Genomic DNA, 17,703 nt, shown 5'->3' with positions numbered 1-17,703 from the left:
GAGAATCAAAGCCATTAATGACTCCACTACGAATGGCGAATTCGGTGGCGGCCCAGTACTGTCCTCGCCTGCCAATCTGAAGATCGCGAACTAAATTTAATTGAGACTTACGGATACATTTTTTGAAGCCATTAAAAATTTCCCTAGATTCGCATTTACACTATTTTATCTATGGCACATGACTTTGAAAATTCTTATTTATTGGTATTCTGCTGATAATTTATTTCTTACCTCTTCCATTGCTAGCTATTCTATTTAACAAATGACAGAATTCATTTACCAATTATTGGTAGCGTTTTTATTAATCCATTTCGTTACAATGGACCATCTTTGGTCGGTTGCCTAGCGATTGAAAATGAATGCTCTTGATAAAGGCTTCTGGGAAGATTTTTTAACTCTTGAATTTCAAAGGAGAGACCGATATTGTTAGAAGTGACATTGACGAGAAGAGCAATGCTTTGGAAGAGAAAGGACATTGAAGATGGGTAATTGTAACTCCCTCATAAAGAGAACGATCTTGAATAGTTGAGGTAGCGGGGTAAAGAGAACAAGTAATATAAACAGGGTCAAGAAAAGCGGGACATTTTTAGAAAAGGAGACGCATATGTCAAAACTGTATGACGTCTTTTTTAATTAATCATAAAAGAATATTTTTAAGAAAACAACTTCCCAGAAAAATCAAACGAGAATGTGTCGAAATATTCACATAAAACCGAACCGCGCGTCGTCCATGACCTGTTCAGCAAGGACCTTCAATCATGGAGCACAGTCGTCACAACGATCTATTTGCATCCAACTAACAACATATCTGATATCCCAGATATCGCTCAATGGCGGCGTATAAATTCCTCATGAGCGCCATCCAACATGTTTTATTCGAACGATGGAAGGAAGCTTTTAAGTGCTAAATAGCCTTGAATGATCCAATTTCCTGCCGACTCACGAAGACATCTATAAAGTGAGATTAATTTGCTGAACTATCGAGAAAAGAGCCGACCTTCTTAGAGCCAAGGGCGATCGGCAACAATGGAAGAAACAGAGTACTTCGTCAGCGTCGTAAAATTCGAAAATTCAGAAAATTTAATGAAAAATAGGAATATCATTTTCTTGTTACGCATTCTTACTCTTAGTAGGTAATTGTATTTATTCCACTTACTATGAGTGTTGCAGCATTCATCCCAATATGAAGTATCAACAATGATGCACCATGTATCATGCTCTAAGGTAATTACACCTCTTAAAATTGTATCAATTTCGTAAAAAAAGGCCGTGAGATGTATGTGTTGCACCCTCCTATTGTTCTTTCGATGTAGCCCTGAAGATTTAATTTGATAAACTACGGAATGTTTTCAAAGAATCATGTTATAATCACCCTAACTGACGACCTATTCGATATTTTGATTGACATTTGAATCAGGAGGTCGAGAAGAAAACGTACTGTAATTTTTCACGCCAAGAAATCATGCCGTAATCGAAAGTTCCGTACCATTTTTTATCCTTTACTGCACGGTGCGAAATACCTGATATTTAAACACAACCTGCGACTTAAAAATTGATTTGCTCATGATTTTTGACTCGCATAAACACAAAAAAAGAGATAGGTAAAACCGAACAAGGCTCGTTGGATCTATTCATGCTTTAACTGCTTGCTAATGCCATGGGGTAAATTAGCACTTTATTTTATGATCCCCAATGGAGAATTAATTGAACAACTTTCGAGTAGCTATCCTATTTATTTCGCGAAACTTGAAAAAAGAACGTAGTGTGTATTCTCTCTTTGCGCACAAAATGAAATAAATGAAATGGTCCTTATTTGTGTACATATATAAGTTCGAAAAACTTCAGTTGCTGTACAACAACACCAGCTATGGCATACTTATATTTTTTACGGAAGGCAGTCTCGAAGAAGGTGCTTGTACCATTGAGGCTGCCCTAAGCTCCGAGTTATTTGTAATTAAAAATAATGTACACAGTTATGGAGTAAATATACATTATTATTATTGCTTGAAAGTACGTAAATATCAAGACTAACTACTAAGACTAACCCCTAAGACTAACAAGATGATAGCGTCTCGATTTCACGGTTCAATTCTTCCCTTTCCGTGTAACACACGGATTCCCAGACACAGAAACTTCTCTCAGAATCTCTGGGATTAACGGTAGGTTGTGGGGTGGAAAATTGAGGCGGGAATAAATAAAAAAAATAATAACATAAAAAACCTTAAAAACGTCGTCATTTTATTTGGCGATTCCTTTTGCATTGAGTTCGTGCGGGATCTCAATGCGCTCAAAATGCATTCTGAGCACAGATCGGATGCCGCAGATCGAGACGTCAGTTACCCACTTCAAAGGAAACACGGTGAAGCGGCAAGAAGAATAGCGGCTGGGACGAAAACGAGAGAGGAGATGTGAAGCGGGGACCGCGATTTTCCCAAGCGGCAGGATCCGAAGAAGACTCGCGACTGCCGACTGTGCACGTAAAACGCATCGCCGCGGTTCGATTTCGGCAGCGGCAAAGCCACGCTTTGAGCGTTCGACGATTCAAATCCTGCCACGCGTACATGATTCCCTTAAATACGGGATTCCAATACGTTAAGACGACACAACACTCCCACCCGAAGCGGGCGTATTTTGTCTTTTTTCGTGACGGTTAATTGAGCCGTTTATTTTGAAAGTGGCCTAACTCCATTTATCTTCAAATCGTGATATTTAAGGGTTTAAGGGCTTCAATGAATTTAACGATATTCGTATAGGATACTAATGAGTCATACTGATTAAGCGTATCTAAGGGTGTTAAATTTATAGTTCCTGTTAAAATAGTGGCATTTATTAAGTGGATAATAAGCGTTATCTTATTAGCATGTTAGTTAAGTAAGAATGGAGTTAGGCCACTTTCAAAATAAACGGCTCAATTAATTAAAATTATGCTATCACCTTGAAATTTTCATGCTTTCTAGAGGTTGTCCTCGGTCACATTTACCTGTGCCCCTAATATAGAAAATGTACACCTGCTAAATTCTGCGGTGAATTTTCAATCAAGAGATAAAGGAAAATGTTGATTAATGTTAACACTATTAACCCAAATATATATTTCAAGATGATATCATAAGTTTAAAGCGAGAAGAACTACACCAAAAATATTGGTCGGGCGGAGGTGATACTCCATCTTTAGGTAGGGATTCGCGTGCTGCATGAATGAATATAAACTTAAGAAAAATTTAATTTTGTCAAATTGGAAACATCACATATAAACTGTACTACTCTTGAAAGAAAACCTTTAGTTCATTGAGCTATCATATTACCCCATGATTGTTCGAATAACATTCCACTCCAATCTTATTCAGGTAATCGGAGATTTGCTATATTTTAAGGAATTGACCTAATATCCGAGATTTCTAGACTCTTAGCCTCCTAGCTTAGATCTAGGGTTAGAAGATTAGCCTTGAAGATGTGAGACGACTCGGTTACCGAAACGTCGGCATCATGTCAAAAATAACTTAAGAGGGAGACCCAAGTAGCCTTCAATTATGTTATACGCCAGGAAAAGCACGAGAGAAAACTGGTTTATGCTTAGGTTTGATCAGAATAAAGTCATTTTTATTTTTGTTTGAGGAAACGATTTCGTCCTTATCATTGTTATCACACCGGATGAAGCACAATGGAAACGAAACCCTAGGGCGGGCTCGCGGGGATACACTCCTGGGGCAGGGACTGTAAGCGCTAGCTTTTCTCCTCTGCACCCAGAAGGGGAAGGACGGGAAGGAACAAGGAAGGAGGCGCCGCCGCGATGAGAGCCCGACGATGCCTCCGGGGAGGGGATAGGGAAGGAAGGGAAGGGACGAGGAATCCCGCACCGTCACAAAGGCAGGCGGGCCCTACTAACTAACAGCGAAACCAAGCGAAACGCAATTAATATTCTACCAATCCTAGTGGATTTACCTATGAGGAAGAAAAATCCATCTATCGAATCGGTAGATGGATGAAGCACAATAAAAATATTTTGGTTCTAGATCAAACCCTTCAGGTTGTCGGCATTTTCGCCGAAGAGCTAAATACGACTATTTCCAAGGATGCGCGGAGATCACCACTCGTACTCATATTTACCCATAATCAAGCTTTTATTACGGCCAATTTCAACAAATAAAATAGGAAAACATAGCAACGGTGGCTGTAGAAAGCCAGGAATAATTCTCTCCATTGCACTCCAATGAACGGTCAAGTGCCTAAAAATCTCCTCGCCACTCAAATTTACACTGGCCCAGTACCTCCACTACACAACGGCACCGCCAAACGCCAAATAAATCTTAACAAAAAAAAAGACACCACAACGGAAGTCGCGAACAGGGGCTTAAAATGAAGGAGGAAAACAGAGCGGACTATTTTACGAAACGGAATATTAATTGCGACCAGCGTGATGCGGCATAAATAGGGCCGGCTTTGGAATGAGAGGGGGGGACGATAGAGGACATTCATTTCTTTTAATCCGCTTCCTCGCCCTGAAAGCCATAAAAAATAAAAATAAAACGGTTGAAAAAATGGCAAAACACACGCAAAACTGAATTCCTCGCTGCAGTTTTGAAGTATGTGCCTTACTTTTTAGCCTCCCTCTCAACAAATAAAGACCATTTTCTCCTCCCCTCCCCCTCACTGTACGTTTTCACGGTATGGACGACGCTGGGTCATGCGATACAAGGCTAAAGCGACTTATCTGACTCGGAAAAATGTCATGTCCCGCCTTTATGTGCCGCCATATTTCCAGCCGTTACGACCGAATTTTGCATTCGCTAATCCATTTGGGAGCGGGCGCCAGAGATGAGAAGAGTGGAACATGATTTCAATTAGAGGAGTATACGCCTAGTCGTAGGCACAACGTTGGATAGTTAACATAGACATTTATCTATATCTAGGACTCGATAGAATGCATTAAGCTTTTTAAGCTTTAGAAGCTCTGATAGATGAGCTTTTTTATACCGAGAATGTATTCACCCAATGATTCTACGAGTGGCGAACACGTAATGTTACTATAAATACCTATCTTTCCTTTATAAAATTCATACGGAGACTCAAATCGAAGGCATATAGGAAAAGGTAAGGTTAGAGCTCACCCCAAACAAAACCATAGGAAAAATAATTATCACACCTTCAGGGTAGGGGGCAAGTTCCTTCCCCTGTGTCACCTGTGTTTTACGAAACGGAATATTCATTGCGACCAGCTTGATGCGGCATAATTGTGCCCGGCTTTGGAATGAGGCACTTCGAGCATTTTTTTACGCTTGTTCGTAAGGTTCCCCCGGGATATGAATCGAGAATCCTACGTTCAGCAACCAGGCTCGAACCTATGATCTCATCAGAAGAACTATGAAGCTTTCTCCCTCCTAGGTATCTTTCAAGTGACACCCAACCTTATCCTCTTACCCTTTTTGTCACCTTCTCTCGCGCTAAGACGCTTGCATCACACTCAATTGTTTTTTAAAAACAATCCCGCAGAGTGTTCCGCAATTGCACGAGTTGTTCGTCGCCTCAGGCACCCCGAATACCATTCCACGACGCCACTTTAGTCGTCCGCTGTTTCCGCGCGTAAATTTTCGGCCGCACTCTTGAAAGCTCTTTCGGCTACGCTCGTGCACTAGCAAGCGTCTATTTCGCATTGCGAAATTCATATTTTTAATATACCGGTTTAATTTATATACTGCAAGGGAGTAGGAACAGAAAAGCAGGCAGAGCTGCAATATTGAACGAACTTCGTGAGGATATAGAATTATACCATCACTCGTCCTTCTGTAAGAATAAACATTACCGAATATTTCATATTTTAAGTGTCGCTGCAAATTACTCCCATCCGATCATGAGTGAAAAAATTAGCGGCATGAGCATTACCAGTTTTCTTTAGCAGTGCCAATTTCATTTCCCGGCACTATTAGAAAAATATAGCATCAAATAAATGACTTTATTTCTCCAAACCTAAATAGAACGTTATCAAAATATACGACTGTAATGCTGATGCATTTCATAAAAAAAAAGAGCTCGAGAAATCAGATCATCTTGAATGTCTTGGTTAATTTACAATTATATATATCGATCCAACAGTTTAAGTACAAGCTGGTAGTCGACAATAAAGAAGGCAAAAGAACAGAGAAAAGTAATAGTGGAAGCACCGAGGTCTGAAACGTTGAAAATATTCCTTCCATAAATTTTTGACAAGGGATCGCAATATTCAGAGTTCGCATTGCCTTTAAAATATCGGTGAAAATAGATAAGGCGGATTTTCTTCTAGCTCTAGGATCACTGGGTTCCAGAATAGCAAGGGAAGACATGTCGTCAACTCCTCCGGCGTATTTCGCTGACTCAATCGAAGTTGCGTCGGTACAATTGACGTTGGTCACGTGTGAAAATCGAGACGTCGGAGTCAAAAATGCGAACACCGAGTTACGCTCGACTTCATCCGTATAAAAAAAAACCGACGACGCAGCGGTACAGTCGTTGCCAAACGAGAGAAAAAAATAATAATCGCGCAAATGCCAAGGACTACGCGAAGGCGGGAAGGGATTGCGCTGGAAACTACAGCTTCATCACATTTTCAAATGGCTCCCCCCAATCGAAGAAACGCAGTTTTGCAACCGCATTCCCACTTCGACTCCCTCACAAGTTGAAACTCGCTCCCTCACTTCTTCTCCCAATAAGCTTAGGCACTTGAATCTCTGGAGCGATAGGGTTCGATTCTAAAACATGCATTATAGGACAACATTAGTAAAAATATACATTATACCCTTTTCTTGATTAAAGCTTTCGCGGCTTATAATGGCTAAAAAGTGACATACGAGTGTATTCCGCGTAGTGAATCGGATTTTGCCCCGACATTTCGTGACCGACTGCTGGTCGCTTCTTCAAGGGATTGGTGGCTGGTGGGTGACTTCTTCAAGGGAATGGAACACCATTTCCTTGAAGAATGGAGCAGTCGGTCACGAATCGTCGGGGCAAAAACCGATATATTACGCGGCATACACCCGGAAGTTACTTTTGAAATTTTACCCTATCAATGCCAACGACTACACTCAGAGAATTTTGAACTGGAAAAAAATTAAAATAATGCTTTATTGATCCTTCAGTACTGACAATTGTTTCACAGCGGGGCCATATTTTTATCTGTCATCAATATATCGTCAGCACAAACCACACATTCTTGTTTTCCACCCGATTTCTACCGAAATATATGATAATAGATATAAATATATACTATTAATATAATAAACGAAATATATAATAAATATGGCATTGTCCCTCGAAAGAACAATTAAAAATTCACAATTGAAAAATTGTTCGAAAATCCCAAAAATAAACTACAGTACCTAAATTGAAATTGAAAGTATTATATATTTTATAAAATGCTAAGCACAAAAAAGGCCATCATAATTAATTTTTTTCAGACTCGTCATAAAAATCAGTGGATTAATTAGAAAGGGCACTAATATATACTCCTCGGATAAATCGTTCCAATCTACTTTCCGCAAATAAGGAATGAAAGTTTTAGGGTATGGGAGAGCTTATTATTTAGAAAATTAAATATATCAAAATATTTTCCCAACGTTTCGCCGCATGAGAACGCGTCTAAAAAACGGTTGATTTTTGGGAGCAGGAAAGGAATGAATGTTAAGCACGTCTGTGGCCGTCTCGATCCGACTGCCGCCTCGACGCAGAAGCTCAAAACTTGTTGGAAGCGGCGCGTTATGGAGTCGACCGGATCAATACAGTTTTTTAAGCATTTACGAGGAAAAAAAAGGATACACACTTCCATTGGTCAGGGATTTTCAGGGAGCACCCCTCTTGTCTCTCTCTGAACCCCCTTTTTTAACCCTTCCCCTCTACCTATTGCCCCTTGCGGAGCGGGGAGACCCCTGTCCGGAATTTTGAGGGATCGCTCGTGGACTTTCTGTAAAAGGGGTAAACTATAGGGGAAAGAGCTCGCTGTATTTATCAGAGCAAACTTCATGCACTCCAAACTCTAGTAAACAAGCGTCTAGTCAACCGATTTATAGCTGCGCATTGTCCTCTGTACTAATGATAGAAATGAACTACTGGTTATTTTATGCTTAAAAATGGAATGGTCATGCACATAAAGCTGCTTCTGATAATTGAGAACGCTAGAAGCCAAGGGGGATAAATGCAATTTTTTATTTTTGGGGATAAGTATAGATAATTGTTGGTGAGATGCACAATACTGTTGTGGTAAAGGGACACAAATGAATTACTGATAAGCATATACATATAGATAGATTCAGTGATTTACATGTATCTCTTTATAAATGCGATTGTGGTTGGCGTAACATGGTGAAACTCCTTCATGATGCACAAAGGTTAAGAAAAGACTTCGCTGTTTCACAAAATAAAATATATTTGCGACCGGTTTCGACACCTGGCCAGATGATGATACGCTGTATCGAAACCGGTCGCAAATATATTTTATTTTGTGAAACAGCTAAGTCTTTTCTTAACCTTTGTGCATCATGTATCTCTTTGTTACAACAAATGTAATGTAATGTGTACCCCACCAATCACAATCTGCAAATATCTAAAAAATGCACTTATCTTCCTTGCCTTTTAAGGTCCTCAATTGTGATTGACCCGAAAATGTTCATATTTTCAAAATAACAAATCTTCAAATTTGATTTTCCCAGGAATCACGCCTGACTATAAAGCATGGAGGTTATAAAATATCTGGGGAGGGGGCAAGGCTGTTTTCGAGCGTGGAGCGAAGTGTGGACAGAATGGGGGTGCTTGGGTAGGACGAGCCACGCCCACTTTGACCAAAACATTGACAATCCCATAAGGGTCAATGCTTACTATTTGGTGAAATTTGAGGTCATCACTCGTTAATACATTAAAATAAACTGTGGAACGCATAATGTAAACTTTTTCTCTTACTTCATTGGCAGGCTTCGCGAAGTTATGACTAAAAAAACTTTTCCCAGGGAAAAATTATTATCAATCACCACGGTAACGTTCTACAACCAGCTCAGCTTGAAATTTCATGAATGTAAACTAGTCATTTACCTGCACTTATGCTGGTATTTAATTTTATTATAGCGAACGGAAATTAACATATAGAGTAATAAAGTAAATTTTCAATGATATCCCCACCAGTAAAGTTGCTTACAGACGTTTATGATTACCTATTAGAAGTATCGCGATTGAAAAATCTGATTGGGAAAATCTGATGAAAATCACTGGCAAAATACTGGTGATTGTGGTACCATTTTTCACTCAATGTAATTCATTTTTTCAGAACAAAACTTAGCCACCTCAAAATATCAGCCGGAGGCTAAGTCCAAAAAATTGTCGAACCAAAATGGCGGGACTTTGACCACACTAAAAACTAGTAAACAGCGCCCCCAGATATTCACAACATCCTTGGTTAAAAGTGACGTCTGTACTCACCTAGGATGAGGTGCAGCTTGGCTTCGGTCTGGAAAGCGTAGTGGAGCGTGACGAGGAAGGGCGATTGTCGCACGGCTTCGAGGACCTGCCTCTCCGTTCGCGTGTGCTCCGTCGTCTTCTTCTTCTGCACGATCGACGCCTTCTTGAGGACCTTCATGGCGTAGAGACGACCCGCGTCCACGCAGTCCCCGCCCTTTCCCTTGGCGCCCTTCTTCCGAACCAGAAACACCTTGCCGTAGGCTGGAACACAGAGGAGGAGAAAATGAAGACACCGTTACAAGGCGCGATAGTGTAATGGAAGTTAAACAAGTGTGTATAGCAATGAAGCCAAATAAACTTGAATCACATAATGTTATCAAATAATTTTCAGTATTTAAGGGGTTTGTAAGTAAGTAAAATGAATGTAGATGATGCAGTGGAAACGAGACTTCAGGGGGGGCTCGCAAGGTTACACTCCTGCGGCAGGGACTGTAAGCGCGAGATTTTCGCCTCTGCACCCAGAAGGGGGAGGACGGGAAGGAGAAAGGAAGGAGGCGCCGCCGGGATAGGAGCCCGACGACGCCTCCTGGGAGTGGATAGGGAAGGGACAATTAAGTCAAACGGGCTTTTCCCAGCATTCTTACTTAGCCGCCGCGTTTTCGCGCGTTTGAAAATTTTCACTTTTCATTTAATCGCGAAAAATAGATATCGTCATTTAAAAACCTAAAAACGTGAAAAATGTACTCCATGAGTAATAATCTTTCGATTTGGGCAATTAAAAATAATAGGAAAACACCTTTTTTATAAAAGTCAAACACACCTTGAAGGAAAATAGATATATGGACCTTTAATTAATAATTACGATATAATTTTTAAAAAATATATAGATGTTTTCTTCTCATGAATAAGCTCACCAATTTAAGAGTTCTATTATCGAGAAATGCCCATAAACCGCGAACAGAAAATTATAACTTTCCAATTCAACCCAGCTAGGAGATAGATACTCTAAGGTAAGCAAGAAATTAATTATGGTGTCATTCACATGGCCTTGGCATCCGAAAACCCTTCAAAGCCACTAAAAAGAGCCGAGTTCAATAATATCAAAGTTTAGTCAACATAAACGGTGACATGGAAATTTGGAAAACTTTAAACCTCACAAAAACATCGTAAAAATGTATCCGGTAGTGTTTCGCTGAGTCATAAACTCACTCTAAAATGATCAACTCTTTATCTCATGGTCGGCATCATGCTCATCACGAGTTGCGGTTTCCTATAACGAAATTCATCAATCATAAATTGGTGTTTTGGGCTTTGATCACGGGCTTCAAATAAGGCCTCGAACGGTTTTCATACATATGACAATGAAAGAGGACATATTTTTAATCAATTTCCATTAGGTTTCCACGCTGAATTCCGCAATTATCGAAGAGTATGCAATCAATAATTAATTACAGTTATTCATGCATTCATGCCACTTTAGTACTTCCTGAAATCGTCAATTCACTTGAAAAATAATAATTGAAATAGGAATTTTTCAAAGTAACATGAATTACAAGGTGCAATCAATGATACAATTTAATTTATGGACCTAATAGTTATCGACCTCATAAAAAAATATTTGACAAAATAGCCACCAGCTTTATTTTATAGATATAATTCCCGTTATTGCTCCTAGGATCCGTTACTACTCCAACTTGATTTCCATTCAATAGCGTCTGGTAGGGGCGGAAAATAAGATTTATGTAAATATTGAAAAGTAGCTGAGACTGTCAAGTTATTTACTCTAACACCTCTTTCTGATTTTCTCTATTAATGAAAACATTTATTGAATGAAAATAAAAGATATGATCAACGCCATTAAGAAAAAAGAATGGTACGTTAACGTTTTGCGAGTTGATCCTAACTCTTCCAAAATTTAACTCACAGAGCGGCTATAAAATAATTCAAATATACATTTCAAAAACTCTGTAGAAATGAAATAACAGCTTAAACTCGCAGCATAAAGAAGCCATGTAAGCTGTGAAAGTAGCTGAGGAAGTGACACAAATAAGTTGCGTCAGTGTCCAAATGTAACGGATAAAACACATCCACCCCGAACAAAAGACACTGCAAACTATATCCAAGGTTGATTACAAGGTCGGTAGGTATGCTGCTAAAAATAAGGCACATTTATAAGAGCAGCGTGAAAAATATTTTCCTTACATTCATAGACGGATTTAGGGGGGGACGCTTATAGACGCTCAAAAATAGATAACATTTTTAATGCGATTATAACCGTTTTATTTTGTTTATTATGGAGCATCAGTCATTTAATTTAATGTTATTAACTTTCACATCAAAATAATGAGACTATTTTCCACGGTAATTGTTGTATTTTGTTTTTAATCTCAAATATGAGATGACTTGTCAGACCCAGAAAAAATTCTGGATCCGTCCCTGCTTACATTTGATTAAAAATGCATCACGGTATTATTTATGGTCACGCAAATTATATTATTAGCTTGAGTTTCGCAAAATTAGACTTCCTCAGAACTATATAAAAACTCAATTCTCACGGATATTCGCCTCAACGGACGCTGTCAAAGCCTAAACCTCAAGCAGAATTGATCCGCGCAGGAATAATTGTGGACGTTGCTATATTTGGCCGCGGGTCATCGATAAACGAGGAAGCAAAACACGAATTTAAAAATATCTCCCTATAAATAGATCGAGGCAGTGAACACTAAAAGGTATCGTGACAAAAATGTATATTCTAAATGTGGAAAAGTCTGTGAGGGATAAATCGGGAAGAAAGGTAATCACCAAATTTGAGGCAGATGATTTTTTCAGAAGACCAAAAGTATACCTTAAATATACCGTAATTACAAAATATGCCGCCACATGCCACGCAAGAAATGGCTCAGCGCAAGCTAAAATTGAATCTTAAATGCAGATGGGTCTTATTTAGATGACCTACACATTGAAACACTTTAAGACAGTTAAAAAAGCAGAGTAAGTAGTCAATCCAACCGCATTGAAGAGAATTACCATGATTTGTATAAAAATTAATAAAAACGAATGAATGAAATGCATAGATAGCAATAGTTATAAATAATAACATAATGACTCTAACGGATAGTTATACAAATCACCAACATATTCACGTTTATAACTGCGCAAACTTCCTATGATAAAGTTTTTCCTTTGCGTTTGAGTCTAATAATAAACACTTCAAAATGGAAAGAGAATGCTATCTTTGACCCTTTAGCGAGAAAGGAATCATCCGAATAGTTTGAAAGCGACCAATCCCAGAACGGTTGGGCTGTAATCGTTGTTGTGGACGCGACCAGGCGGTAAGGTATTTTCGTGCAGTGCGATTGCAATTTAGTAAACAGCTTTATCATCACGCAGCGTTGCCAAGTTGATTAGATATTCGTCCCATGGACCAGATCCATTACTCCCCATGACGAGGAGCCTTAGTTCTTGCAAGGAAAGCCTATTCATTCATTCCTCCAGTAAACAACTTCTTATCTCGCAAGGGCAAGATAGTGAAGCTTCGTGAGACATCGAGTGTGCTACTACGATATGTCCCAACCATTGTCCTTAGAGCCATGGTCCCGACGAAAAGCTATCACTGATTCAAGATGGCGACGCAATTGGAACAATAGTTGCGATGATTAGTCGTTCCACTCATTGTTTGTTTACTAAATGGAGGATAAGGCAGAAGGCGATGAAAAAAGCTTACAGGAATACATGCTATGTTATGAAGAGACGGGTGGATACAAGAAATGAAGATTTTACGCAATTTCCATGAAATTACGGAGATGAAAACGCTATTATCAAAGTCATGCGAACGTGATTCAGCCTAAAGACCACGAGCACGGTCGATTCTTTGCCTCACACAGAGATGCAATGAAAGAAAATAGAGGAAAAAATGTATTCAAATGCCATTTGAGGGATGCAGAAGGACAAGTTTGCTGATAAAACAACGATAATTTAAATCGCCCACAGTGAGATAAACTGGTGTCATGCTGACCAAAAATTGAATGCTCGACAGGAAAATGTTTTCCAAATACAAAAGAAATTGGATGAGACTTTATCACATCCCCAGACCCTGTAGCACGTGAATAACGTAATATATCTGTGACGACCGGAACCGTACTGCCAACCACTTCCCTAACACGACAATGGGCAGTGTTTTTGGATGAGTCTGGCATCAGCTGTGGGTTGTGACGCATGCGGGCTAAGGTAGTAGCCCTTACTAGGGGGGATTATTTCCAGGGGCGTTGATTGGCAGACCTCCCACGTGGAAGGGTCGCTAAATTTCCCGAAAAGCTTTCGCAAAAAATCGTATCAGCAGGATATGTGTAACTCTATGGCATAGCTGCTAGTACGTACTCTGAACAGTTCACGTTAAATTGTTCATTGCGTCCTTATGCACCAACGTTATGGTTACTATGCATGGTTAAGTATGCAATTTATTTTAGTTAATGTCGGATAGTTCTTTGCCACCTATTAAAAGAAAAGTAGGTAGGGATAAAAATCTTGAATTACATTATAGGGAAATTCCGAAGGAGATGTGATTGTAACCCCTAATTTTACAACAGTGAAGCCACGGCTGATGTATAATGAAAGTGTTTTAAGACACTTCATGAGGAATTGATGCATTTGGCAAGATGTGCGGAGACCCTTAACGAAGCTCACACAAATATTGACTCGCCTTTTTGAAGAAGATTAATTAAAACTTCAACATGGATTTAAGCCATGAAAAAGCTATTTAAAGGGTGAATATGAAGCGCATGACAAAACTTTGCGGTGGTAAGAATTTAAAGACATTTTTGAAAGCTTTGTTAGGTCCTTTCCAGCGAAGCAAAACGTCTTTTGACGTCATGCCATTGTGTCATTCTTGGAGGCAGAGTAGTAGTGGTAACACACGTGGCATTTTGTAGCTTCCAAAAATAAATTCACGTTAAGCTAGTAAAACCAAGCTAGGTTAGTACAATGGAAATATAAAACCATGAAATGAGTCGTCCCAGCGGGTGTCACCATTAATCGAGACACCGTTGCTATCCATAATTCTACGAGGAAATAATTATATTTTGAATCTCTCTGTTTTGCAGTCTATTTACTTTATTTTTTTTCTCTTGATCATGCTTACCATAATGCAACTATACCAAGGATATTTCTCACGTCCTCAATGAAAAAATCTTCTCCAAATTTACTACATAAATTTAGCCTATAATTTAATCTACACTCCTATAAATATCCCCATCCTAGCTCGCTTAAACATTGGAAACGCTGCACTTTTTATCATAAGAATATCTCACGAATCTGACCTCCCTGCGTTCGCAGCAGATTGGTTAATTTGATATATTTCGCAGGGGCTTGAATAATTTGACAAACGTCAACCCATGAGATAAAAAAATGCGTAGATATAAATATAAATAATTCAAAATGCTATATTTCCACTATAGAGTAATTATCTAGCTCCTGCCAAGATCATTGCCCGTCTTAGCTCCTAACTAAGAGCTGTAGACCCAACATTCGTGCCTAATTCTTTGTCTCGACTGGCCCATTATCTTTTCGGAGGGCGATATTATCGAGAGGAAGTCGAAAGGGCGGAGGAGTATCGATGGAGGGGGGAGAGGAGTGCTTACGTTGGGTGATATGGAATGAGGAGTCGACAGGAGGAAGAGAATGCGAGATAAGACTGTGAGCCCAAACGCCCGAGGAATTTTTGAAGCGTCCATCGGTAGCACGTTTAAGTTGCTTAGGGTGCGACTGGCCTATCTGTGTCCCTTAGACCGCATAGGATCACATAGAATATATTCAACTGTTTTGAGTACAGGAATTTAAATGTAAAAAAAGTAAACACGATCTAATTAATGGTATTTAAGAAGGATTTGGTGCTTTCCCGGCGAATGTTGTTGATAAAATCTTCACGGGAAATCAGCCGGGTCAGGATGGAAAAATCTGCCAACGTTTCAATGGCCTTCTCTGCCATCGTCTTCAGGGCGAATGATGGACCTGGTTATTGCCGGGCTTATGTACACCGTTGGGGAGGTCAAGTCGTCTGTGATTGGTCAGTTTTTTTAGGGTTCTTTCCTCCTCTCAGCTTACTCATTCTTTTCATCATGGGGTTCCACGATTTGCTGAGGTTGAAACCCGCGTCTCTATTCATTTTATTATTTGCGATTCGTATTTCGATGGCCCCTCTTTCGTATTTAGAAGACGCCCTGAAGACGATGGCAGAGAAGGCCATTTAAACGTTGGCAGCAATGTCTATCCTTACCCGGCTGATTTCCCGTGAAGATTTTATTAATGGTATTTATTTTCGCAAAGAAGTAAATTTATCACCTCATCTTCAAGAAGAATTACCACCTATAAAAGATATACTGCATGAAAATACCGCGAACTGTTCGAAATATAAAGGCAACGAGCAACGATTTTTACAACGCAGAAAAGATGGTTCAACAACTCTCAGCTTATATTTTACATGAATTAGATGATAATGCAAATCTTTCACAATTATCGGCAAGGTATCAGGTTGTAGAGCGTTAAGGACGTACGAGTATTTTTTCTCTACTAAAATTAAAATTCAAAATTCCAGGCGCCTTACTTCAGTGCAATATTATTCCTCCTTACTATTCATTACTGTATAGCCTGATTATCATTAATATTATTTGACCGATCGTGAGAAAGTCTACAAGCAGGGATATTGATATAATTACCAATACTTATCCAAATAATTCCCCTGTGAATGAATTATGAATAATTCACGAATATTAAAACATTAAAAATGCAAACATCTGCTCCAAAATCAATAAATATTAAAATTTTATTGATAAAAAAATGTACTTTGCTTAGATGTATGACTGCAATTTTCAACTTAAGTTGCTGCAGCCGCGTGATAGAAATTCCTTTAGAGAAAATTAATATTAAAATGTTTCAAAGAGGTGGCAATTTAAAATTCAAAATGTGAACACAATTCTCATTAAATGCGAATTGGTAAATGTATCACACTATCTCCGAGAATAATTGGCAACTATGAATGACATACATCATGAATATGCCGATGAATTGTCTGCAAATTAATGACAAGTAAAGGTACTTCACCAGCGCGTTAATGATATCCCACCCGTGCATAAGCTGAGGACTATTAGCCGAACGTGTCACCAACGCTCTGAAAACACAGAGGGAAGTTGTCGGGCCAGGCACTCGCCGGAGTCTAAACAGACTAAATGACCTTTACACTGGAGCCAAGTCGTCAGGGGGGGAAGGAATTCCTCTCTAACCGCAACTGCGAAAGGCATCGAGCTGAAAACGCAGAGAGATAAAGCATCAGCCGCTCTAAGTGGTCAGCCCACATCTCGACGCAAGGAATGCCTTAACTTCCTTCCCCCTCTCATTCTCCTGGCGTCGTAAGAGGCTAGTGTAGCATTCAGAAGAGTCGAAATGGCGGACAGTAGCCGCAATTGCGAGAGCTTTATCGCCACCGGCGCGGAGATAAAAATCGTTCCCATAGTAATTAATTTCTCTTCTTCCTCGCTCGGATGCACAATGTCAAGTCGCAGAGGGGGTAAATTTACAGGCAGGACCTACCTACACTTCCACCGGATGTAAGCCGGCTGGGAAGTAGGTTGGTCGCGGCGAAAATATGGCCAGCGCAATGGAGGTGGCTAACGGAACTTCAAAACATTCGCGGTCCAAAAATCCACGGAGGCTTAAAGAGGAGCAAATTGTGTTCCATTTTTTTGCGCGGCTAATTTTTTATACATAAAACGGCTTTTAAAAACTCTAAATTCCTACTGAGGCTTATTTATTCCTTCCCTAACTTCCGCTTATTTATTTATCAAAGTATTCTACCGATTAAGTTCGGTTTACATGGAGTTTTGAAGAAGTATTCTGACAGTCTCCCCACGCTTCATGGACTTCTCTCTCCAATTCATAATAAGACCTACTCCCTTTCGCTATATCTAAAAATCCTATACTCTTCCTTCCTCTCCCTCGTTTACCTAACATTCTACTCACTAACATTGTTTTCAACATCCCACCCCACTAAGTACACGTTCCATCCAAACCTTCTGTCTCCTCCGTATCTCACCTAGAAAACTCCCGCTTAAGTAAATTTAATCGTCGTAAAAAGTAATGTAAAATGTTTTCAAAATGCAATTTTATTCAATTAAGCTCGGAAAATTCAACGCTTAGCAGTTTTTACATCCAATCACTACGGTTCAATAATAACTTCACGTTTTTAATTTTGAAATGGTATTTTAAATCGCTTTAGAGTCCTCACATGATAAACTCATTGCC

The 17,703-nt window shown here is 39.4% G+C and overlaps 1 protein-coding gene across 3 annotated transcripts in view; it reads right to left on the bottom strand.

Moving 5' to 3' along the window:
• Positions 1-17,703, bottom strand: part of LOC124166581 (ribosomal protein S6 kinase alpha-5) — a 656,640-nt gene that overhangs the window by 70,068 nt on the left and 568,869 nt on the right. For all 3 annotated transcript variants that reach the window (XM_046544149.1, XM_046544147.1, XM_046544150.1), the window contains one exon: positions 9,433-9,672. In XM_046544149.1, coding sequence (XP_046400105.1) covers positions 9,433-9,672 — 240 coding nt within the window. The remainder of the gene's footprint in view (positions 1-9,432; positions 9,673-17,703) is intronic.

This window comes from Ischnura elegans, chromosome 10, assembly GCF_921293095.1.
Source record: "Ischnura elegans chromosome 10, ioIscEleg1.1, whole genome shotgun sequence".
Taxonomy (NCBI): Eukaryota; Metazoa; Arthropoda; class Insecta; order Odonata; family Coenagrionidae; genus Ischnura; species Ischnura elegans.
The sequence above is the reverse complement of the archived record's forward strand: the minus strand, read 5'-3'. Positions and strand labels throughout refer to the sequence as shown.